The sequence below is a fragment of the Trachypithecus francoisi genome, unplaced genomic scaffold (assembly GCF_009764315.1).
Source record: "Trachypithecus francoisi isolate TF-2019V2 unplaced genomic scaffold, Tfra_2.0 Lachesis_group3, whole genome shotgun sequence".
Taxonomy (NCBI): Eukaryota; Metazoa; Chordata; class Mammalia; order Primates; family Cercopithecidae; genus Trachypithecus; species Trachypithecus francoisi.
In genome coordinates, this window is record NW_022681468.1 from 95,977,405 (window position 1) to 96,001,423 (window position 24,019).

General features: G+C 50.7%; 1 protein-coding gene across 2 annotated transcripts in view; it reads left to right on the forward strand.

Annotated features, from left to right (window-relative positions):
- The window catches only part of RGMA (repulsive guidance molecule BMP co-receptor a), a 46,934-nt gene that overhangs the window by 9,195 nt on the left and 13,720 nt on the right, over positions 1-24,019 (forward strand). The window contains exon 2 of one of the 2 annotated variants that reach the window (XM_033188898.1): positions 7,988-8,103. The exons of the other annotated variant lie outside the window; for it this stretch is intronic. Coding sequence (XP_033044789.1) covers positions 7,988-8,103 — 116 coding nt within the window. The remainder of the gene's footprint in view (positions 1-7,987; positions 8,104-24,019) is intronic. 2 annotated transcript variants of the gene reach the window in all.

Consider the following 24,019-nt stretch of genomic DNA (forward strand, 5'->3'; position numbering starts at 1 on the left):
GAGTTTTAAGAAGAAAGCGGTGGTCAGGGGGAGACTTTCATTAAGAAAGTGTAGTTGTACCCCAGTTTATAGTCCCAGTAAGAAGAAAGGGGAGAAGCAGGGAGAAAAGAAACATGACTGCTCCAGGAGGTTACTGAGAATACAGGAAGTCAAGAAGGACAGGTATGAAAGAAGGAAAGAGAGTCACATCCAAATACCACAGAAAGGCGGCGCTGGCCGACCAGCAGGAAGGCTCCAGCCCAGCCCCGCCTGAACTGAGCCTGGGGCAGCAGAGGTCAAAAGGAGCACAGAGGGAGTCCTTGCTTCTGTTCAGAGCAAGAGGATGGAGTAGGGTTAGTAGAGGCAGAGAAAAAATGAAAAGCCCCATGCCTGAGGAACAGCTGTGATCTCATCAGAGGTGACCTGGCAGCTGGGAGTCACCGAGACCTGCCCAAACCTCACTCTGTCACCAAGCCTGCTGGGTGACCTCAAGCAGGTTACTTACCTTCTGCAGTGTAAGTTTGGGTGAATGTGCCAAAAACCCCATCTCCACAAAAAATACTAAAGAATGACCCAGGCATGGTGGCATGTGTACCTGTGGTCCCAGCCCCTCAGGAGGCTGAGGAGGAAGGATCGCTGGAACCCAGGAGATTGAGGCAGCAGTGAGCCATGATTGTGCCACGCTACTCCAGCCTGGGCAACAGAGCAAGACTTTGTCTCAAAAAAAAAAAGTAAAAACCCATTAAAATGTTGGAATAAAATCCAGTACTTGTTCATATTTGGTCATTTTTTAATTAAAAATTTTAGTTTAATTTTTAAATGAAAAATGTTAATTTTGGTAAAATTTTGAAATTTTTGGTAGTTTTTGTTCTTCTTGGTAATTATGTCTTAATTACCAAGAATAAAGTCCCTCATGGTGAGGGAAGCAGCATCAAAGCTCAGGTGATATTCTTTGTGCAGAGAGAAAGGAAGCCTCAGATAATGAAGATGGCAGCAACATCCTCATAGCCAAAATGTGCAGTGATCCTTCCATGTGGCGCCTGTATCCACAGGCATACACACTGTGCCTCCTGCCCACAAGGGGAGTCCACCCTACCTAAGAAGGGTCTTTATTTATTTATTTATTTATTTATTTTTTATTTATTTATTTTTGCAACAGTCTCACTCTGTTGCCCAGGCTGGAGTACAGTGGCAGGATCTCCGCTCACTGCAACCTCTGCCTCCTGGGTTCAAGTGATTCTCCTGCCTCAGACTCCGAAGTAGCTGGGGTTACAGGTGCCCACCGCCATGCCTGGCTAATGATTGTATTTTTAGTAAAAAGGGGGTTTTACCACGTTGGCCAGGCTGGTCTCAAATTCCTGACATCAGGTAATCCGCCTGCCTCGGCCTCCCAAAATGCTGGGATCACAGGTGTGAGCCACCGCACCCGGTCAGAAGGGTCATTTTAAATAGCCACTTTTGCAGAATATATACTAAAAAGTATGATTGTGAAGCACACTTTATAAAGTCTCAGCTAGCTGAACGAAGCACAATATGTTTTCTAAAAAGAACATGAAACCCAACCAATCTATTAACATTCTTTAAGGAGTCAGAAACAGGCCTGGAGACGAGGGAGAAACCCAGGATGAATTCTGTTTAGACTTTAAAAATTCCTTCTGACAAAGTTCCACCCCAAAGGTCATTTACAATAGTAAGTCTCTCCAGCATGTGCGGGGAAATTGCCATGGATCAGAATTATCCTTGGAGACAAGAAATAAAAAATAGGATAAACAGGTACTTTTCTGGATGAAGAATTATTAACAGTGAGGATCCCCCAGGATCGCGGGTACACCCAGACTTAGTTTAAATTTACATGGATTATCTGAAGGAGACAAAGCTCAGATGGTTCCAGGCTTTGGGATGAAATGAAGGCTATGCAGAGATGGCAAACAAATGGTGATTAACTGCACGATGAGCTTAGGAGTTAGCAAGAACATGCATATTAAGCTTTTGCAGGCACAAGTCTGTTAATGCATTTATGAAAATATAATCCAAATTACAAGAAAATGAACTTTGTCCAGTCTGTTTATAGCCACAGAAGAGGATCCTTGGGGTCTTTGCAAAATGTTTGTTTGCTACAGGCCACTCAGGACCAAGTGTTCAGAAAAAGCTAAAATACTATCAGAAATTATGTTGGAAAACAAGCGAAAAATAGTATTCTACCTGGGCTCTACCCAAACCTGGCAGTTGTATTCTCTTCCCCTTGAGAAAAATATCTCAGAACTGCAGAAGGTGAGCAATGTCATCACCTGAAGTTCTTTGTAAGAGGCCGGGCTGCTTTGTACCTTAAGGGTTTTAGTGTGGAAAGATGAAGCCAGAAAGGCGATATGATCAAAGTCTATAAAACCGTGAAGGTTGTGGAGAGAGAGAACAAGTACTGATTCATCAAATCTGAGATGAACAGACTCCAGGGTGGCCGTTAAAATTTGAAAGAGGAATTTGAGGGATAAATTAAAAATAAGGATCTGTTCCCATACTCTGAGCTGTAAACTGAGGCAACTCGGTTCCTCAAGACATGGTCTGGACAAACATTTTTTAGGACATGGGTGAATGGGCGGTTACTAAAGAAATGTCAAATTCTTGGTCAGTAAGTGAATGGTGGATTAAGAGCCATTGGTAACATATCCCTATGCTTGCGAGGTTGGCAGCAATACCTGGGACCAGCGTTGGGTCATTTCCTCCATATTAGACAGGAATCAGTGAGAGAAATCTAGATCAAACTAGTTTCAGCAAAATAAGGAATTTTTCTCAGCTTCCATAGCTGGAAGAGGTACTAGAGTAATTCACAAGAGCTCAGGAAAGAGCTGCAAGGGAGTCACATGCTGAAGAGTGGCTTGGGGAGGGTTAGCCTAAATAAAATCTTCATCATTCCCCGAAAAGCTCACCCGATAAAGTACAACTTAAGTAAAAACAAAATGTCAGCTGGGCACAGCGGCTCATACCTAGAATCCCAGCACTTTGTGAGGCAGAGATAGGCAGATTACTTGAGCCCAGGAGTTTGAGGCCAGCCTGGCTAACATGGTGAAACCCTGTCTCTACTAAAAGTACAAAAATTGGCTGGGTGTGGTGGCACATGCCGGTAATCCCAGCTGCTCGGGAGGCTGAGACACAAGAATTGCTTGAACCCAGGAGGCAGAGGTTGCAGTGAGCCGAGATCGTACCATTGTGCTCCAGCCTCCTGGGCGACAGGGCAGCGCGCACGCGCGCGCGCACACACACACACACACACACACACACACAGTATGTCAGATCCTCAAATGCCGCGTCAACTACTAACACTCATAAACACTCACCGTCTCACAAGATTGCTGCCCTAAACCCATCCTATGTTGGAATCGGATCAGAACTGAAGCTTCTTCTGTAGCAACAATCTCAAGAAAGGTTCTGATTGGTCCAGCTCGAGTCACTTGCAATCACTTTTATTGAAAGTAATTGTTAGGTTATATGTCTTGCCTTGACTTTAATCCCAAGGGGCAGAAACTGGCTGACCTGGGTCTTTTGTGCACCTGCCAGCAGCAAGGAGGACATGGGCCCGAGACTGATAGAACTTACAAACCCAGCTATTCCCCTAGACATGAGTCACCTAGGGGAGCTCCTTTAAAATGCTGATGCCCAGGCTCTACCCCCCAGAGATTCAGATTTTGCTGCTTTGGAGTAGGGCCTGGACAACTCTAATCTTTTTACATCTCCCACAGTGGTCTCCCAAAAGAAGAAATCCCTCCCCCTCTTGAGGCTTTGGGTTGGGCTCCCGGGTGCTTCACAGGCTCCCCCAAGCTCTTTGCTCTGTTTCTCCAGCTTCACCTCTTCCTTCTACAGCTGCACTTCAGCCTTTGCAGATCCTCAGGCAAAACACACCTTGTTCTGGCATGCTGGGTGTTCCTTCTGCCTGGAGTTTTCTCCCTGCCATCCCCTCCCTTACCCATCAACTCCCCCGGCACACTCCTACACTGGGAAAGCTCCTTTCCCCTCCTTGCACCCCAAACTGGGCTGGAGGCCCCTGGCACCTGTGTTCTGTGTCTCCCCTGTCAGAGTCTGTGTTATGCTTTATTGAAAGTGATTGTTAAGTAATCTGCCTCGCCTTGACTTTAAGCCCGGTGCGGACTTGCTCACCACCATTGGAATGAATGGCACACACAGCACGCCAAGCATGGAGTTCAGCATGCTTGGCGTGGCATTTATTAGCCATTTATTGGGTGAGTGCTTAAGCGTTCCCAGCCTCAGTTTCTTCATCTGCAAAATGAGGATGATAATAGAACCTTCCTCAGCTGAAAGTTTCTAGAAATGTAAAGTACTTAGCTGGCACCTGACACAATGTAAAAATACGTCAAAATGTTAGCCATTATTTTGAAAAACACCACCTTTTTTGGTAAAGGTCATTCACTCCTCACCTCTCCTTTAGCACTCATTTTTCTCTATTTTCTGTTTCTACCAGCAATTCAGAAATAGGGACTGTCTTATTTATCCCCCAGAGTCTAGCCTGCCTCAGGTCCTGAATATGTTTGTTGACTGATGACTCAAGCCCTAGATTTGAGAACACTCTGTTCATACCCAGAAGCAGGCAAAGTTGGAGCCCCTGACTATCACTGCCCCTGAGAGGGCTTCAGCCGTATGCAGAACCCTTCCTTTCAGAAGCCCCTTGACCCCTTTCCCCCCATCAAATAGCTACCCCCCACGTGGAGAGGGAGAGAAGGTGGAGGGGGATGCTCAGGATTGGGGCCTGCATAGTTAGGGCTGAAGAAAGCAGGCAAGAGCCATGCATGAAAGTGTCTCTATCCCCAGGTCTAAGCGATAGCCTAGGGGACACCACATGCTTGGTTAGACTCTGTGGGGCTGTGTGTTTGAAGTCAACTGCACTTTCGAGTTAAATGAGTTTCTATGGCGAACAGAGTGCTGAGTTCTCAAATCTAACGTTTTAGGAATTTTGTATTCCTGCAGAGAGTTGAGGAGTTGTTTAAAAGTTGATTGGTTTAGCCAGTATAGATAGATTCCTCAAGGTCAGCACAACCCCGTACTGCTGTAGTTGGGGCTAGATTTCTCATGATAGTCTAAACTGTGTGATGGCCAAGTCCCCCCTTTGAAGATGTCCAAATTCAGCCTCAGACATTTCTCCTCAAGAGAGAGGAGGAAAAAAAAAAAAAAAGCCCTTTGCATCCCTTTCCCAAATTATTTGCTCATGCCGTAAGACTGGGGTCTCCTCCTAAAATAGCAGCCAGTCCCTATCCCCTAGCGGGGACACTGGAACTCCCATGGCCTGGGGCTTCTTCCAGGTTCTATTCAGTTGTATTTTTGGAGTGACGATATTATCAGCCTGATGCTTACACATGAAGAAACTGAAATGTAGAGGTTAAAAGTCCTGCTGTGAGAAGAACCAACTAAAAAAAAAAAAAATTCTCAGGCTTTACAGCAAGCAAACTTCATTATGATTTTTACGGTTCTGATTCTGTATCCCCTGGGGGTTATCTCAGTTGCTTCTTTAGGATGGAGTTTATTATGTTGTACATATATCCCGATGTGTCTGTATGAGTCTTTGTCTTTTTGAGGGGAGGGCAGAGAGCGGTTCTTTTTTTAGATATCATTCCTAAAAAGGAATAAATGGATACACCTGTTTGTCAAAACACCTTTGCTTTTTGTGCAACTGCTTTATATTAACGATACTAAAAAAAAAAAAAAAAAAAAAAAAGCTTTGAAAAACCTACTGTATATAATGGAATTGCAAAATATGCTGCACAAGTATTTTATTTAGTTATCCTTGCTTTAAGAATATTGGATGACATTTCCTGATGTGGGAGAAACCCCTTTTTTTTTTTCCTGCTTTTGTAACATAGTTGAAGATTTCTTTTTTCTGTTCTCATTGGGGAAAAAAAAAAAAAAGGCCTGCTGGGAAAAGTCTACTCTTGGGCAAGGGCAGCCCCAGAAGGGCATGATCTCTGGGCTTCTGCGGGCTGGATGGCCTCCCCTGGATCCTGAGCCCTGGTCTCTGACCTGGACATGCTGCAGCAGTGACGGTGGTTAATTACCATCCAGGTGACTTGGAATGCCAGTGATCCCTTCTCATTAGCGAGAGACTCTAGAACTAGCTGGTGAAAGGTAGACTCTAGCAAATGGTGTTAATTAGTGGACCTCAGAGGTGAAAAGGCCACATGGTCACCTCTGTGCAGCCTGGCACAATGTCTGCTTAGCGTGCCCCGGTGGCCGCTGGAATGGGCCGTCGTTCCATGATGCTGCAGAATAACTTGTTGGGTCAAGCCACAGGACTGGCCAAGCTTGAAGGGAAGACCATTTTCGATGGTGGGCTTTCACTGGGAAAACCGTAGCATTTTGCAGAGTCATGCCTAAAATGAACCCTGGTTTGGGGGAAGAAAACAATTAGAGCTTGTCGATCTGAGACCTAAATATTTTAGGGAAACACAGTGGTAACCCCACTGTAAAGAAGAGTTGTGTCTGGCGTTTCCACCTTGGGAAAGAGCAGCTTCCTGTTGCCCTGTTGCACAGCTGGCTGAGGCATGGTCCCCTTGTGTACCTGTTTTGTGGAAGCCAGATTCATAAGTCTTGCTGCTGGGGTTGTGTCTTCGCAGACATAGGGCCTTCTCCCCTTCCTTCAAAACTTGCTCCTCTCCACACCCCCGACCTGGCAGCCAGAACCTCAAATGCAGCTGCAGCCCTGCAGCCTTGCAGCCTGTGTGGCCTTTGCAGCAAGTGAGGACTGTGATAGTGCTTAAGAGAAACATCTAAATTGGATAAAAACCCAGAGGTGTTTTTTTCCCCGAAGAACCAGATGGGCAGGCTTAGGAGTGAGGTGAGGAGGGTGGTGGGGGGAATTGGTTTGACTAAAAACACTTGCTCAGGACTATTTGTGTTTCATCCAAAAGATGTCTCTCAGGGGAAGTTACCAGTCCCTTAAATATCACAACGGCCGCAGAACCGCAAAACTGCAGGGCCCAGGGAACCTTGGGAAGGAGATGTTTTTTTCCCAGAAAAATAAGCGACAGAGTTAGGAAAGGTCACCATCCTGAAGCCCTCCCAAGTGCAGCCTGGCGGGCCTCACAGAGAGCGCCAAACCGTCTGGCCCTGCGCGAGACGGGGACGGACATAGCCACATCTCTGGAGTAGCAGCTGTGTCAGGGTGGCAAGGTTAGGCCCGCAGGCCCTCAGCTCGGGGGCGCAGCCGGGGCAAGTCCTCAGGAAGCAGCGAGGTGCTTGAAGGGGGTGCTGGAGGCAGCCCAAGCGCAGTCAGGATGGGTGGCCCGGGGCCACGACGGGCGGGAACCTCGAGGTGCGTTAGTAGCTGAGATGCAGAGAGCCAACCTGCCCAGACCTAGACAACTCGGAAGTGAATTTTTCAGCCTCCTACACCGGTGTCCGTCCGTGTGCGACAGATGAGCCAGGGGGCGTCGGTGGCAGCTTGGGGTCGGCAGTCTGGTTGGAAAGTAGGGCTGAGATTTGTCTGCAAGCACGGTTTTCTACTTGGATTGGATATTTGTGGAGGGGATTAAGGGGGCGCCCTGCCTCCCTTATGCCCTGTGGGGCTTGGGCCTCCCAAGGGCGCTGGGCCTGTTTTGCAAGGACAGCCGCGGGCGGGAGATGGCGCGAGGGTCGAGGAGCGTGGCGCTGCCTCTGATCTAGGGCCGTGGTTTTCCGAGGTCCTCAGGGCTTGCGCCGCAGCCGGGCAGCCTGAGTCCCCACCCGGCAGCCTCCCGCTACCTCGCCGGCCTCGCTGAAACCCGAGCGCGAGGGGGCGGGGCGCAGGCGGCTGGGGCGCTGGGCCGCGTCGACATTGGCGGGGAACCGAGTGATGGATGGCGAGGGAGGGGCGCGCGGGGGGCGGGCGCGGGAAGGGGAGCGCGCCGGGCGCCCGCGGCCGTGGTGGACCGAGCCTCCCGGCTCGCTGCTCCCGCCGGCGGAGCGAGGCTGCCCTTTCTCCGCAGCGTGATTTATTTTCTTCTCCTTTTTCTCTGAACTCTTCTTCCAGGGAGAGGCTAGTGGTAACAGGCCGAGCTGGATGGATGGGTATGGGGAGAGGGGCAGGACGTTCAGCCCTGGGATTCTGGCCGGCCCTCGCCTTCCTTCTCTGCAGCTTCCCCGCAGGTAAGGCACTGCCGGCCGGGCGCGTGGGGCCGGGTCCCTGGGCCGCCTACCAATGCGGGGCCAGATTTGCGCGAGTGAGTCCGGGCTCAGGTTCTCTAGACGTCCTCCGGACCCCGCCTCCCATTTCCACGGGTCTTTGTTTCTCCTGCACCCCGTTGTGGGTGCGATGCCTGCCCTTGGGGAACCCGGAGAGGGCACCCCGTCCGAGTTGCAGTGAGAAGGAACCGGGTGGGGAGGGCGCAGAGGCCGGGGGTGCCTCACTCCCTTCCCTTTTTCCGAGAAAAGGGGTGCTGGTAACGTGCCTCCTAGGGGATCGGGAAGAGAGGGAGAGGGGAGACACGCCCTCGGTGCTGGGGACACTCTTCAGCTCCTCGCCCAGCAGTTTGCAAACCTGCCGGGTGCCCAGGGGTGGAGCCAGGGGCGCCCCTGAGGTCCCAGCCAAGTTCCCGACAGCCCCCTCCCCGGAGATCTCGTCCCGTTTCCACGCATTTGGCCACGCGGGGACACCCACGGGCCCGGCTCAAATGAGCTGGTGTTCCTGTTTGATAACTTTCTGCGTCGCCCCCTGTTTGTTTTTATTGTGTCAGAAAGGGAGAGAATTTCAGAATTAAAGCTGAAAAAGCCCATCTGTTTCCAATGAATCCCCCATAGTTTTTCACAATGTTTTTGGCAGATCGCTGCTTTCAAATTCCTCCGAGCCCAGACCTCTTGTTTTTGTTGGGGGAAGGGAGACCAACTCCACAGAGAAGCATTTGTTCCTTCCCAAACGCTCCAGTTTCTTTACTTTTTTTTTCCTTTCGGGGGGAGGGGGGAGGCACGCAACTTAAATCCCCGGCCTGTTTTCTTTATGATGTTTCATAAAACTTTATTTCATTTTTGCCATATGCTGCTCACAGCCAGAAAACGCCAGTTAAGCCCTTTATACCCTTTTTTTTTCTTGCTAAAAAATACAAATAAACACAATGTCACGAGCCAAATGGCCTCCCCGGGGCAAGGTGGGATCTCCTAGCCGTTTCCATTGTGTTTTCGGGGTTCAGAGGTGTCTTTCTGAAAAAATTTCAGCTTGTTTTGCGCCACAGCCGGGCGTGGAACCGTAGCCCCCGCGCACCACTGAGCTTTGCAAGAAAGGACTTGAGTTTAGACTCGGATTGGGTTATTTTGATTTGCTTTTCAGCCAACTGGGTTTCAAGGAACTGGCAAAACTGGGCAGGTCTGGCTCGACCTGGCTGCGAGTTGGGGCTCCCAGTGGGCGGATCACACAGACAGTGAATAGTAGGGAGCGAGGGGTCAGTTTACCCCCTAGTCCCAGCCCTGCTTCTGGCCCCTAGCGCCAGCTCAGACTTGTGCGTCCGGCTTTAGCACTGCGCATCCCAGGAAGGTCCCAGAGAGTCGCAACCTGCTCTCCAGACCTGGGTTCCATTGGGAGGCCTGGCCAAGGACAAGATGTGGGGGGAGAGATCTTGGTATCCCCAAAAAGTACTCAGCTTGGAATATCAAAACCTCCACAGGGGATCTAACAGCAGGGTGCCCTCTCCCCACCCCCAGTGTATTTAAAAGGCAGTTTCTCCACCTACTTCAGAGTCTGGCAGAACAAGCCAATTTGGTTTCCTCCCAAGAATTCAAAATAAAAATAAAAATCACCCTTAATATTTAAAAAGAAGTCAACGTTTTGGAAAAGCCGGAGTTTGCAATGTGTATTCCTGGTTTGGTCTAGATAAAGATCCAGCCCATTGGAAGTTTTATCAGATGGGTTGATAAATGGCTTTTGTCCCTTGGCTGCCGTGGGGGATGTGATCTCAGCTCAAAGCTGAAATTGAGAAGGGGGGCTTAGAGGCCCTTAAAACAACACCTTCCTGCTCTTAAAGCTGCAGCACTTGTTAACTTTTGGGGCTAGAGAGGAAAGGAAGGCCTGGCAGAAGTTCCCAGAGGTAGCAGGTTGCACGGCCTGAGTGGTGGTGTTTTTGTTATTTCTCGATTTATTTCTCCATCCTAAAAACTTTTATTTTAAAGTATCCCGACATAGGCTAAGGAACACTGGTAGGTTATATAAGTCACAGCCCAAATTCCATCACTTTTGTTTCCAAGAAACCCATTTCTTTTTGGCATCAAGGCTGGTAACTAAAACCTGGCCGATAGAACTGATAGCTGCTCTCCTGTCATGCCAGCTGGCTAATGTTTCTTCTTATTTGAGGGCTTGACAGCTGCGTTTAGTCAAAATTGCCCACCTTACTGAAAACTGAGCTTCCAGTATCCCAAAACTAAATAAACTGGGGGCTGCAAAACTTGTGTGCTCTAGAAACGTGGGTCAAAAGACAGTTTCATAAGTAAGGGATGAAATGGAAAATTTCCACAACAAAGAGAGACTGTCTCATTCTTTGACACATTGACCAGGAGAGGGGCCACTTAGGAATAAAGTTAGAAAACTTGCAGGTCTGGAGAGCAAGGTGGGAGTTCAAGAAATAAAGAAAGCCCCGGCAAGTGCAAGGCACCCAGACACACTGGGGGCCCCTGTGTGCCTTGGCCTCTCCCGTTGAAGACAGGTGGAAACTGGCCGAGCAGCTGCGTGAAAGCCTCGGTTTGTTCTGTGCTAGTCAGCTTGAATGGCTGCCAGGAGTAAGCCTATAGGAGTGCAAATTAAATTGAACATAGTTATGTGGAGAAAGATGCCTTCACCTCAGCTACACTGAGAGCGTTTGTGTGTTTCGAGTGTTTGCATTTACTTACTTGATGGGGATGGCCAACTTACTGTGTTCCTGACTCAGTGACAACCTTTGGAGCCCTGTAACTAAGCCCCTCAGGCAGACCACAGCCTGGTGAAGAGAAAGGGCCCCTGCACTGTCAAGCGGGCTGGAAGGGTGTCTGTTTACGTGATTCTTTAGGGACAGCACAGGCAGACAGTACTCACGTCTATCTAGGAAGGGACGCCAGAAAGGATTCCTAAAAGAGCATTCCACAAATGGCATCCTACTCAAATCACAGTTAATAGATGGCTTTTTAAACTTTGAAGCCATTGCGACATTTTTGAAAAGATTTCCAAGATAAATCCATCCGGGTATATGTTTTAGACATGTCACCAGGCTTCCTGTTCACTATGTATGGGTCCTGTACTTCAGCACAGTGGTTCTCAAAGTGTGGTCCCTGGACCAGCAGCATTTGCTTTTCTTGGGAACTGGTTAGAAATGCAAGTTCTAGGCCCACTACAGAACTATAGAAGCAGTTACTCTGGAGCTGGGGCCCTGCAGTCTGTGTTCTAGAGCAGGCCCTCCAGGGAATTCTGATGCATGCTCAAGTTTGAGGATTGCTGTTCTAAGAACTGTTGCACTCCAGCCTTTCTTTGTTCCTTCTTTCTTCCCCTTATACTTTTAAACTGCAGCTGTTTTAGAAATGTTAGTCCTCGGTGGGTAACTAAGGTTTCGGGAGATCAAGGCCCTCTGCAGTATCCAGGCACATCTGTGTGGCTATAGAAACGAGACTATTTCTATCAAAGCTGCTATTCAAAAATGCATCGGCTAGGCACGGTGGCTCACGCCTGTAACCCCAGCACTTTCATAGGCCAAGGTGGGTAGATTGCTTGAGGTCAGGAGTTAGAGACCAGCCTGACCAACATAGCGAGACCCCATCTCTACTGAAAATACAAAAATTAGCTGGATGTGGTGGCACGAGCCCGTAATCCCAGCTATTCGGGAGGCTGAGGCAGGATAATCGCCTGAATCCGGGAGGTGGAGGTTGCAGTGAGCTGAGATTGCGCCACTGCACTCCAGCCTGGGTGACAGAATGAAATTCTGTCTCAAAAACAAACAAACAAAAATGCATCAGTGCTGACCACACTGTTGCTCTCCCAGTAGGACTTTGTGTCCCAAGGGGAGAGTGTCTTTGTTTGTTTGGGCTGCTGTAACGAAATACCATAAGTGGGTAGCTTATACATGGCAGACATTTGTTGCTCACAGTTCTGAAGGCAGAAAAGTCCAAGAGTAATAGGTGCTGGCAGATTCGATGTCTGACTTGTAGATGGTGCCTTATAACTCTGTCCTCACAGGGTAGGAGTGAGGATACTCTGCGGGGTCCCTTTTATAAGAGCACTAATCCCATTCTTGCAAGCTCCGCCCTCATGACCTAATCACTTCCCAAATCCCTCCTACTTCTCATACCATCACTTTGGGGTTAGGCTTTAAAAGGTGGATTTGGAGTTGATGTTCAGTGGCAAGAACCAGCCAGCTCGCAACCAGTGTGTGAAGGCATCTGCAGAACAGAGCATTGGCTTCTAGGGAGAGCACACACATAAAATTCTACAGATGGTCAGTCCCTAGGCCCTGAGGGTGAATTGAGGAGAAAGGGAAAGGATCTCTGGTCTTGTGATCTGAAGAAGGGAAAGGTCTTTGCAAAGTTGGAGAAATTGCTAGTAGTCACTCCAGCGCTCAGAGGATGGGAGGTGGGGAGAGGTGCTCTGTGGGCACAGATAAGGCCACTCTATGAGATGGGGAGGAGGAGGCCTTGGAAGATAAGAGGTTGAAGGTGGGGACCGGTTTACATGTTGAAGGGAGTATAGTTCCTGTTAAGAGATTTTGTCTTTGGTGGAATGTGCGAGGCCTAGAACTGGGCAGAGAACCCCAGCTTTAGGTGTTGGTAGAGTAGCAGTTAGCGGGGCCATGCTCTTTTGCTGCTTGGCAAAAATTCAACTAGCCTTAAATTGAAGGTAGTATTTCTTTGAAGGTAGCAAACTTATCCCAGTTTGCCCAGGACTTTCCTAGTTTTACAACTGGAGGTTATATGTCCTGAGAACTATCCTCAGTCCCTGGCACACCAGGACAGTTAGATAAAACCCTAGTTTTATCCTCTCCTGTCCCCTGGACTCATGCCTAGCCTGTGTCTGTTAGGGACTCCCCTGTCCAGATCCGTGAAGTCCTGGGTGTGAAGTGGGCCTCTCCATGTAGTCTGATCACCTGGGGCTGTGGATCTTTCCTCCTCCTGGTCCTGCCTGTTCCCTCTGTCACCTTGCTGCCATTGCAACAGTGGACAGGCTTAGGACCTGCCTGCCTCCCCCGATTCTCGCCATGGTGCCAAATGAATCACTCTGAAACTCCTGCCCAGGAGCTCATGGCTGCTCATGGCCTGCTTTGGAGCATCAGAAGGGAGGGCTTCTGACTCCTGGCCCCCTACTTTTCCCAAACTCATTTCCAAGGCTTCAAGTGCATCCTCAAGCCCTAGGTCACCTCTTTCCTCTCACCTTGACTCCCCATATACCACCCCACCACACCTGGCTGCTCTAAGGCATTGCTCTGGGCACTGCCCAGTTTCACCACTCCAAGCTCAGTGCCATTTGCAGGGGTCCAGTGCAGACCCCCGATGCCGGGGGCACCTGTTACCTTGGTTGCTGACAACTGAGCTACCTCCTGGGCTTGGTGCCTCATGGGCCTTACGTTTTTGTCCTCTTGTAAAGCACCAGGTCTGTTTATAAAAGCAGGAACCTTTCTGTTTCTATATGCCCTTCTTTTCTCCACCCACCCCAAGCACACCCACAGTCCTGAGAACTACAGGGCCCTTGGGTTTTTGTGTGCGTTTCTGTTTGTTTTGGGTTTTGCTCAATGGGCAAAGACCACAGGATTTTTTTTTTTCCTTTTTCCAGATACTCAAGTTTTTTTCCAAAATAATTTTTTCTGGTTATAAAAACAGTACTCATTTTTAACTCTGAAGGCTGAAAGGGATAAGTAATAAAATAAAAATAACCCAAAATCCAACCTCCCACAGACAGCTGTCACTAATGAACATTTCACAAACATCTTTCAAGATATAATACCTTTATATTCTTCTCTACAAAGTAGGGTCATTTGAAGAAGAGTAATAGTTTTTAAAGCTCTTTTGATTGAGTGGCCACAGTGTAGCAAGCGTTCTGCTAAATGCCTTAAGGACATTCCCATTTCACTGATGACAAAACACAGGGTCAGAGAAGTTTTCCCCACATTGCACACACAGCTAGTTGCATGGCAGAGCTAGAAGTAGAATCCAGACTCCTGCCCTTTTCCCATGCACAGATTTTGGATAAATGTGTCATTAAATTTGCCATGTAGTGCCAGGCTCGGTGGCTCACGCCTGTAATCCCAGCACCTTGGGAGGCTGAGGAGGGTGGATCACTTGAGGGTCAGGAGTTTGAGACCAGCCTGGCCAACCTGGTCTTAAGACAAAAAACTGGGCGGTGGCGGCTGTGGTGGTGGGGGCCGGTACTGGACCCGGCAGGATGAGCGAGGTGGAGGCGGCAGCGGTGGCGACAGCTGTCCCCCCGGCGACGGTGCCCGTGGTGGTAGCGGTGGTGGTACCAGTGCCCGCAGGGGAGTCACAGAAAGCAGGCGGTGGGGTGGGCAGTCGCGGTGGGGGCGGAGCCGCTTCGGGCCCGCTGCAGGGACCCCCTTGGCGCCTGGCCCCCGCACCCCTGGCAACCCAGCGACAGTGGCCTGGGAAACCCGCGCCCCCACCCACCCTGCCCCTCAGCCCCCCGCGTGCGGAGTCAGGCGGACAAGCAGGTGCTGGCAACCCGAGTCCTGGGCACTGTCAAATGGTTCGACGTCCGGAATGGTTACAGATTCATCAACAGGAATGACACCAAGGAAGATGTCTTTGTTCACCAGACAGCTATTAAAAGAACCCCGGGAAGTTTCTGCTCAGCGTTGGAGATGGGCAGACTGTGGAATTTGATGTCGTGGAAGGAGAGAAGGGCACAGAAGCCGCTAATGTAACTGGGCCTGGGGAGGTGCCCATGAAGGGCAGTCATTATGCCCCCAGCCCACATACATTCCGCTGATTCATCCCCCGGCCTCCTTCAGTTGCCCCACCACCCATGGTGGCAGAGGTCCCTTCATGGGGGACAGAACCTAGCAGCGAAGGGGAGCGGGCTGAAGACTCTGGGCAGCGGCCCAGACGACGGCGCCCCCCACCCTTCTACCGAGGCGGTTTGCGCGAGGCCCTCGGCCCCCCAACCAGCAGCAGCCTACAGAGGGCACTGATGGGGTAGAACCCAAAGAACCCCATTGGAGGGGCACCAACAGCAGGGAGATGAGCGGGTCCCCCGACCCCAATTTCGGCCTAGGTACCAAAGGTCTTTCCGCCCCAGGCCACCTCGGCAGCCTACTACGGAAGGTGGAGAAGGTGAGACCAAGCCCAGCCAAGGGCCTGCTGATGGTTCCCGGCCTGAGCCCCAGGGCCCAGGAAACCGCCCCTACTTCCAGTGGAGACAGCAGCGGGCCCTCGCCCCGGGCAGCCCCTGAGACCTCAGCCCCTATCAACAGTGGGGACCCCACCACCACCATCCTGGAGTGGTTCCAACTCAAAGGACACCCAGAGCTGCCATCTGGTATCTGCCAGTTTTTCCAACTGACCTGTACCCTACCCAGTACCCTGCTCCACCTTTCCCACAATTCATGGTATCAAAACACCGTCTTTTCACCTTTTCCTTGAGACTCAAGAGAGTCAAAGCAACAGCCTTTTGCTTTTTTTTTCTTCCCTTATCAAGGGTTGAAGGAAGGGAACCATCCTTACTGTTCAGAGACACCAACCCCCTCCCCTAACTCAGGCTGAGAAGGAACCAGGCAGCTCTTAACCCCCTCCTGGTTGTTTTTCTTCCCTCCCTCCCCAAGTTTATTTTTGTTTTCTCCCGGCCCCCAACCTCTGAAGCCATTTTATGATCTGTCATGTGCCACCTGAGCCTCCAGTAAAAACAAAAACAGGCTTTCCTGTGGTCTTGGAAAAAAAAATACAAAAAATTAGCTGGGCATTGTGGCGTGTGCCTGTAATCCCAGCTACTTAGGAGGCTGAGGCAGAAGAATTGCTTGAACCCGGGAGGCGGAGGTTGCAGTGAGTCGAGATTGCACCACTGCACTCCAGCCTGGGCAACAGAGCAAGACTCCATCTTAAAAAAAAAAAAAAAAAAACTTACCATGTAGTATATTGGACTCTGTACTGTGTGGTAAAGAAGACTTGGGATGGGGGAGAAGAAATAGACTTCAGGGATATGACGAGGATATGCATTTTCCAAGGATCTAGGATTTTTGCCTCCTCCTAAAGGCCCTCTGCCTCTTGCTCACCATGGCATAACATTCTAAAGAGGACGATACCACCCAGTCACAGGAAGACAAGTTGGCAGAGTTGTCATTGTGCACATTTTCCCAAGTCAGATTTATGTCTGTTGGGTTTTGCCTATTTATTCATTTCGTGCACCATTTCACTCCAGCCGGCAGAATACCCAGACACCGATTAGTGATGCCTCTGCACCGAGGTCCCCGCAGAAGGAAGCCCATTGTTGCTCCCTGTGCTAAGAAATGCCACATGAACACAGACCCACACGTGTGTGCACAGGCTGGGCAGGAGCCCAGCTGGCATGCATTTGCATATCCCCCCACACACAGAAGGTGAAGGAGGAAGGCCTGCCTGCCGGCAGCATTGAAGGAGAAAAACCACTTCAAAGGCATTTAGACCCGCAGGCTAAGCGGAGGAGCCCAGGGTCACTAGAGGCAGCGCCAGCCCTAGTCTCAGGAAAAGGAGTTATGCCTCAAAGCTGGAGAACCAAAGTGCTCACCTGCAAGCATTATTTACATCTGGAAAGTTATGTCCGCCTATAATCACCTATCTCGTGGAACTCGGAGTAGCTTATCTAACTCTGCCCTGAGACAGGATGGCGCTGGCATGCAATCCTGTGTCCAGCTCTTGCTGGCCTAGGGCCCCTCTTGCCTAGAGAAGCTGTCAGCCCCCCACTCAAGCTGTTTGTGGCCTTGGGCCAGAGGGTGAACACCACACTCTCACACCATCCTACTTGCCTGTGGTCTGCCTCCACGTGGCCCCAGGAGGAACTGAGGGATGGGAGGGCAGTTTGGAAAGCTGAGGTGTACCCTTTCCCTTGGCATACAGTGTGGTTTCGTGCAGCCACTTGGTATGAGTGAGGCTGGGGCAGAGCAGCCCCGGCTGGATGTGACACAGGCAGTACCTCCTGCCTGAGCTCCATGAGTGGCATTCGGCCACTTTTGCCCTTGCTCATGTGGCTGTGAGTTACCCCTCCACGACCCCAGCACCGAACTGAACTCCCCCCACCTCCACAGTTAACTAAGGTTCTGTAAGAAGCTCCCTCTTTCTCCTGTGGCTGGTTTCTAGAGCAAACCTCCTAGAAAATTTCCAGTGGATTCAAAGGGTGGGAGCCACATTGGAGTCACAGGTTCCCTGGGACATTCTTGAGCTAGACTCAGGGAGGAATGCCTTTTAGAAAAGGTGACACATTCTGGCTGCTTGTAGGTTAAAGGTAGGGTCTACTGCACCTGGTGAAGAATCCAGCGCTCACCTGGGTGTGTTCCTTTCGGTATCTGATGCCAAACACCTGGATGTTTACACCAGGATGACACAGTGAAATTCCTGCAGGAGTGACACAAACAGGCAGCCTCAGACATCTCAACTCAAGGAGACTCCTGAATACTGCTCTGGCCAGAGTTTGCCACATATGGGTGGTAGGTCTGTCTGTTACTGTCCCCTGTGAGATCCAGCACTGAGGCACAAAGGACAGGAGAGGGTGGAGAGGGGTGGCAGCTTGAGTCTCAGTGGGTGGGAGCTGGCCAGCCCCTGGCTCAGTGCTCCCTCCTCCACCTCCTTTGAACGGGGAACGTGGCATGTTGCTAAGAAGGGCATCTCAGCATCTGCTGCTCAGGCGAGGTGGACAGTGAGGAAGGGGACATGGGAGGTCTGAGGCTTCAAGGCTAGTGTCTCCACAGGCACTGGCAGTGATTTCTCTTTTAAACTGCTCTCCCTCCCTTCCCTCCGCCTGCCTCCATCCTAATTGAAGCCATCGCCTCTTCAGTTACACTGCTTCCTAAAATAGTGTTCTGATCATGCCCTGGGTGCTCACTGAAAATGCTTCAGGGGCTCCCTGCCATCTATTGGAAAAAGGTAGAAATCCTTAAGCTGGCGTGCCAGGGTCCAATCAGAAAAGCAAAACCCACCCGGGATGTTTCCACAGAGGACATTGTTATGGGCATGGGAAGACTGAAAGGGCAAAGAGAAGCCACTAAGACAGAGAGTGGCGGAAGCAGTTTCAACCCCTGCAGCCAGAGGGACAGAAAGAAGGCAAGCTTGGAGGAGGGCCCGGGACTCTGATGGGGAAGAAGGGTCGTTGCTGGGCAGTGGTGGGAGAAACAGCCTTGGGGATGGCAGGTAAGCCTGTCTCCTGCCTCCCATCTTCCCTTCGCCATCTAGTGTCTCCTCATGGGGAAATTTAACAGGGAACCCAGCGACAAAAGAGATGGGGTTTGCAGAATCCCTGCACCACAGAGCAAAGTGGTTTGAGACTGAGTGACATTTGCTTCCTAATGGGCACAGGTGGCACTCTAGGTTTCCGTGTCTGACCCCAAACTCCTGACTACACTCTGACCAGCCAGCATGTCACCTCCTGCCAAGCTCAGTTGTTCTGGAGGCCCCTGTCGTCGGATCTTTGCCCTGCATCACCCGTCAAATTCAGAACCTCGTTGAAACGCTACTTCCCTGATACCCTCTCATACTTCCATTCTTAAACCTTTGTTGCTGTTAAGTGTTCGGATGAAACATGTTTGCTTTGTGTTCTAGAAGTTTATGTGATTGACCCTACCTGAGCACAGAGATTAACTGGGGTTTGTTCCAGAAACAGCATTAATCACAGTGCCCAGCACATACAAGGGTCCAGAACTTGGAGCAAGTAATTGAACTCAGGCAGTTCCAACGCAGGCCACAGAGTTAGACAAAAACAGCTCGACCCTGGGGCTTGCACTCAAAATGAGCCTTACCCCTTTAAGAGAGGGCAGGTCTTTTCCCTCTCCGGCTCACCCCACCCCTCCTACACAGTAACTGAAACCTGATCTAATCCCTTTGCACGCGGGTAATTTATTGGTCTATTGAGTTTTTCTTGGTGGCAAATTGCATTGTCTTTATTCCTGGGTTCAGGCTCTGCAGCGGCTCACTGCATTCCTAGGACTCCTTTCTCAGGGTCGATCCTTCACACCCCCTTGTGCACTGCAAAATAAGTCTTATTGGGCTTCTTTGTTATGCAAACAGGGCAGTAATAATCAGGCTATTATTCTGAAAGATTGGGCTTGATTAACAGTTCAAAGGAGGTCTCTGAAAGCAGCTAGAGCCTCATTGGTGCATATTTTCATCCTGCCTGCATTGGTGCAGCTGGTGCTCCAAGCCCCCTGCCCTATCTTTCTGATTCTCAGAAGTGCTAGGTTGTTATTGAAAGGAAAAGAACTAAGTCAGACGTGCTGTGTGGCTGTGATTTTTCTTTATCTCTACCTTATCTCAGTCCATGAGGAAGGCAGTCTGGAGCCTACCTCCCCAAAAGAGTGAAATGTCACCTACATACGTTTATGTGGGTTGTGGGGCAAGTGCATCTCCCATGCACAAGGTCCTGGGTGGGAGGTTTAAAAGGCATCAAATCTCTGATAGGGGGCCAGGAATGGTGGCTCACGCCGGTAATCCCAGCACTCTGGGAGACCAAGGCAGGTGAATCACCTGAGCTCAGGAGTTCAAGACCGAGTCTGGGCAACATGGAAACCCCATCTCTACTAAAGTATAAAAATTAGCTGGGCGTCGTGGTGGACGCCTGTAATCCCAGCTACTCGAGAGGCTGAGGCAGGAGAATTGCTTGAACCTGGGAGGTAGAGGTTGCAGTGAGCCAAGATTGCACCACTGCACACCAGCCTGGGTGACAGAGCAACTCTATGTCAAAAAATAAGTAAATCTCCTGATAGACTTTGGGTATGGAGTATGGATGCCAGGACAAAGATGGGGGTCCTCAGCCCTCAGGAGATTGACATGCCAGTGGGGAAGAGGCCGCTCAGCAGCCACCTCCTAGAGGAACCTGAGCTATGCAAGGGCAGATGGGTGACACTGACAGTCCAGTGACAGCCAAAGAGAGAAGCAGCTGGAGGGACCAAGAAGGTGGCGCAGGGAAGCTGAGGGGCCGTCCTCGACAATCACAAAGCCACCCTACTTCACCGTTTCCTATGTGACTCTAGACAAGGGCCAGGGGAAGTCCCTGGGATGCCGCAGTATGCATCCACAGCCGGAGCTGTCCAGAGCAGGAGGGGCCAGCCCTGCCCTGGCAGGAGTGCTGCAGGGAGATTTCCTGCTGTGTAAACCAATGACCTCTGGCATCCGCAGGCTCCCAGGTTCTAAAATTCCATGGCATGCCTTGAAAAGTAACCATTGTTTTTGGTCACAGAGTGATTGTTAGGGCTCTTTGATAAATTTGATTGCACAGAGAAGCCGTGAGCTCTGGCCTGGATTGCTCAAGTCAGGAGCAAATGGGTCAGATGGTTGCCAGGGGTCCCGACCTGAGCACCAAGGGCCCACCCCACCCCCATCGGGTCTGAGAGCCACTCTGTCTTCTAGGCATTGCCTGGGCATCACCCCTTGAGCCGAGTCCCTCACCCCATGGGGCTCCGGGACAAATTTGGGGGCTTTCTGTTGTTGGATCTGGAGAGGGCCAGACCACTGTCTTTGTAGGCTTCTGGATTCTCCTGTTTGCCCCACCATAGCTAATCCTGAAAGTTCAAGACCTCAAGAGTCCTGGATCAAAACAAAACATGCAGTGCGCATAATACCACATAGTATGCTTATAAGGGGCATAAAGCTCTGTGTCTGTGTCTCTGAGGTCGAACCCCAGGTTGCAAAGCTTAACAAGGGGCCGGAGGGTGACCCCTGCCCAAGGACACACTCAGTGGCTGGGGTAGAAATGGAAGCTCAGGAAACTTCTTAGGTTTTTCAGTCCCCTGGTTCTGTGTGTATTGGCTATCCTGGATCCATCAAGAGGCGGCTCCAGAGCTAGAAGGGGCCACTTTCTGGACTGCAGTACTGGGCAGGTGTGCTCAGCTCACACTCTGCGGGGCAGCTGGCTCTGTGTTCAGCGTGGCTTGCTCTGAAAAGCAGGTTTCGTCTTCCACTTGCGGGAGTTGCTGTAAGATCTATTTTTCAGCTCTCAAACTTTCCTTCCTTCTTTCCATGGACATTTGCATCAGAAAAGTCTAAGGTTTATTGCCTGGAATTGGGGTCTTTTACTTTTTATAAAGATACAGCACATAAAAATCAACCCCTCTGAGATCTCTTTGGCAGGTGATACCAAGCTATTGCTTTTGATGCCAGACCAGGTTTCATTCAGGTCCCTGACCTCTGGTGGGGGGCTGCAGTTGGTGATTTAGTGCATTGGAGGCAAGGTGATTGGATGACCATGGAGGTCAGGGCCCCTCACTCTAGTCACTGCCCGTGGGGACTGCCCAGCCCCTCGCATGGGAAATGAGGCCACACACACACATTTCTGGGACCCATGGTTCCCAGAGAGCTGCCTTTCCACATGGAGAGATGGCAGAGGGGAACAGGCACCCTTTATTCTGTCCCAGCTGGTCACTGTCAGTGACCTTTTCCAAGTCATTCCCTTGAGCTTTGGAAGAGAGGAAGCCTCTTAAACTCTTAGGAAGATCTGCAGAGCTGGATCCAAGTTTGCTGAGAGTTTGGGGCACCTGGGAAAACCAAGAAATCGGGATGGGTCAGTTGGCAGCAGCCTCTGCTCCTGGTGGGCTCCGCATAGGCCTTTGTGCAGGGAGGGCCCAGAATTGATGAGGCGTCTGGTTACCACCCTGAGACCAGATGGGTCTGTGGCTGCATAGGAGACCCACATCATGCTTTTGGGCCTTGGGGGAGCTGGGTCAGTCTCAGCTGGTGTCCTGAGGAGGGACTTGTGACATAGGCGTTTTGAAAAGCATAGAAACAGCTCCAAGCCTGCCCATCTCAGCCCCAGCCCTTCCACTTGTGTGACCCAGGCCTGCTCCAGCCCGAAGCCTCCATGTTTGCATCTGCAAAATGAAGATAAAAATTCCTACCCTCTAATCAGGGCAGTAGCGAGGATCCAACAGGAAAGCAATGTGTCACCTGCACAGGCCCCAGGAGCGCAGGGTATTTTATTATCATGATCATGTTTTGTTTTCTGAGGTGAGGCTCAGCCCATGTACCTACCCCACCTCCCTATGCAGTCCTAGGTGCACAGCCTCTTCCCCAGTGAGGCCCCCAAGGGCAGAACTCTTGTCTTTGTTCATCTTTTGTGGCCCTGCAGCACGTATGTGTTGCCTGGTATGGAGTGTGTGGAAATCCGAGAGGTGTGAAGGAGGAGGAGAACGCAGCTTGGGGGCCGAGGGCTGTGGTTTGCACCTTGCCCCCTTCAGGGTACCGGGGGGTGGGGTTGCGGGAGAGCTATTTAATGCCTCTAGGCCTCAGTTTCCCTGTCTGTTGAATGAGGATAATAAGTCAGTCCTGGGTCTGTATTAAGGGCTAAAGGAGACACATGTACAATGTCTAGCACACAGTAAATGCTCCATACACAATAGCTGTTAAGCTCAGCCTCTCCCATAAATTGTGATTAAACAAACAAAGTTAACACAAAACTGGCTGTCACAGAGCTTCCTTCCCAAGTCTCCCGGCTTTGCTCACATTAGTGCCTGCAGTCCCTTTAACACCCCTGTGGTGAGGTGCCCATGCATCTCTGTAGCTCAGAAAGGTCAGGGAATTTGCCCACAGTCACCGAGCTCTGGAGTGGTGGAGCTGGAGTCTATCTCGATGCTCTGCCCCACCACAGTAAGGTCCACCACTGCGGTGAGACCCTCCCACTGGGCACTGCCCCGTGAGAACATCTCACCTGTTGCCTGGAAACACTGAATTCTCCCCAGTTCTCTCTGGGTGGGGCAATTGCAGGTATCCTTATTTTTCTTTCTCATATAGAATCCAAGGTCTCTTCATTTACTCATTAACAAGGACAAAGGCAAACTTGTTGAAATTGTGCTTCAGAACCCAGTTTCTGACTGTATCTTTTCCCAGAAAATGTCTCCGCAGAAGAGGCATTTTAGGATGCCGTGAAAACTTGGGGAAGGAAGGGGTTGTGACAGGTGGGAAACCAAGTGCTCTCTGTCAGGAGGAAGGGTGTGGAGACTGGACCACACAGGCTGTGGGGTACAGAAGTCTCCCAGCAGAGGGATGAGAGCTCGATGTGCCACCCCGTAGTCCCTCCCTGTGAAGAGCCAAGGGAATCCTCCCAGGCCTGAGCAATCCCTGGGCGAAAACACGTCCTTGTCAGGAAATGGGAAAATGGGGTAGGTGAAGTTAAGTCAATCTGGCCCTTTGGTCTCTGGCCAAACAAATGTCTCCACTGATACTGGCAGCTTCCGCAGAGGTGACTTGGGAGGGTGCAGGAAGGAGAGGAGGGAGGCGGCCAAGTTTCCCTCTATGACTGTCTCTTCAGCTTGGCCACCATAAGAAAATACCCCAGCCTAGGAGGCTTAAACAACGGACATTTATTTTCTCAGCGTTCTGGAGGTGGGAAGTCCTAGATCCGGTACCAGCATAGTCCAGTTCTGGAGAGAGGGCCCTCCTCCTGGCTCTCAGACGGTGGATTTCTCATTATATCCTCACATGGCAGGAGGTGGGAGAGGGGGCAGGGAAAGAGAATGCTTGGCATTCTTCCAAGTGTCTTTATTTTAAGGGTACCAGCCCTGTCATGGGGGCTCCACTCTCATGACCTCATCTAAACCTAATTACCTCCCAAATGTCGTCCCATAAGGGGTTAGGACTTCAACCTACACATTTAGGGGGACAAAATTCAGTCTATAGCGCTCTCCCTGGGGGTGAGTGAGGCAGTGGGGTAAAGCCACCTGGTGCCCATGGGAAGCGAGGCCCCCTCGACAGTCATGACCGTTAACTGATCCTGGGCAGTCAGTGGATTGAAGGAGCTGCCAGGAGTTGGGGGACCCGGATCCAGGTGGAATGCACTGTGCCCTGAGAGTGAGCGCCAGCAGGGCCTACCCTGGGGAAGGAGGGAAAAGGAGAGATGTCATGTCTGCTGGAGCTTGACCAGGGAGGGGAGGCTCCCTCCAGT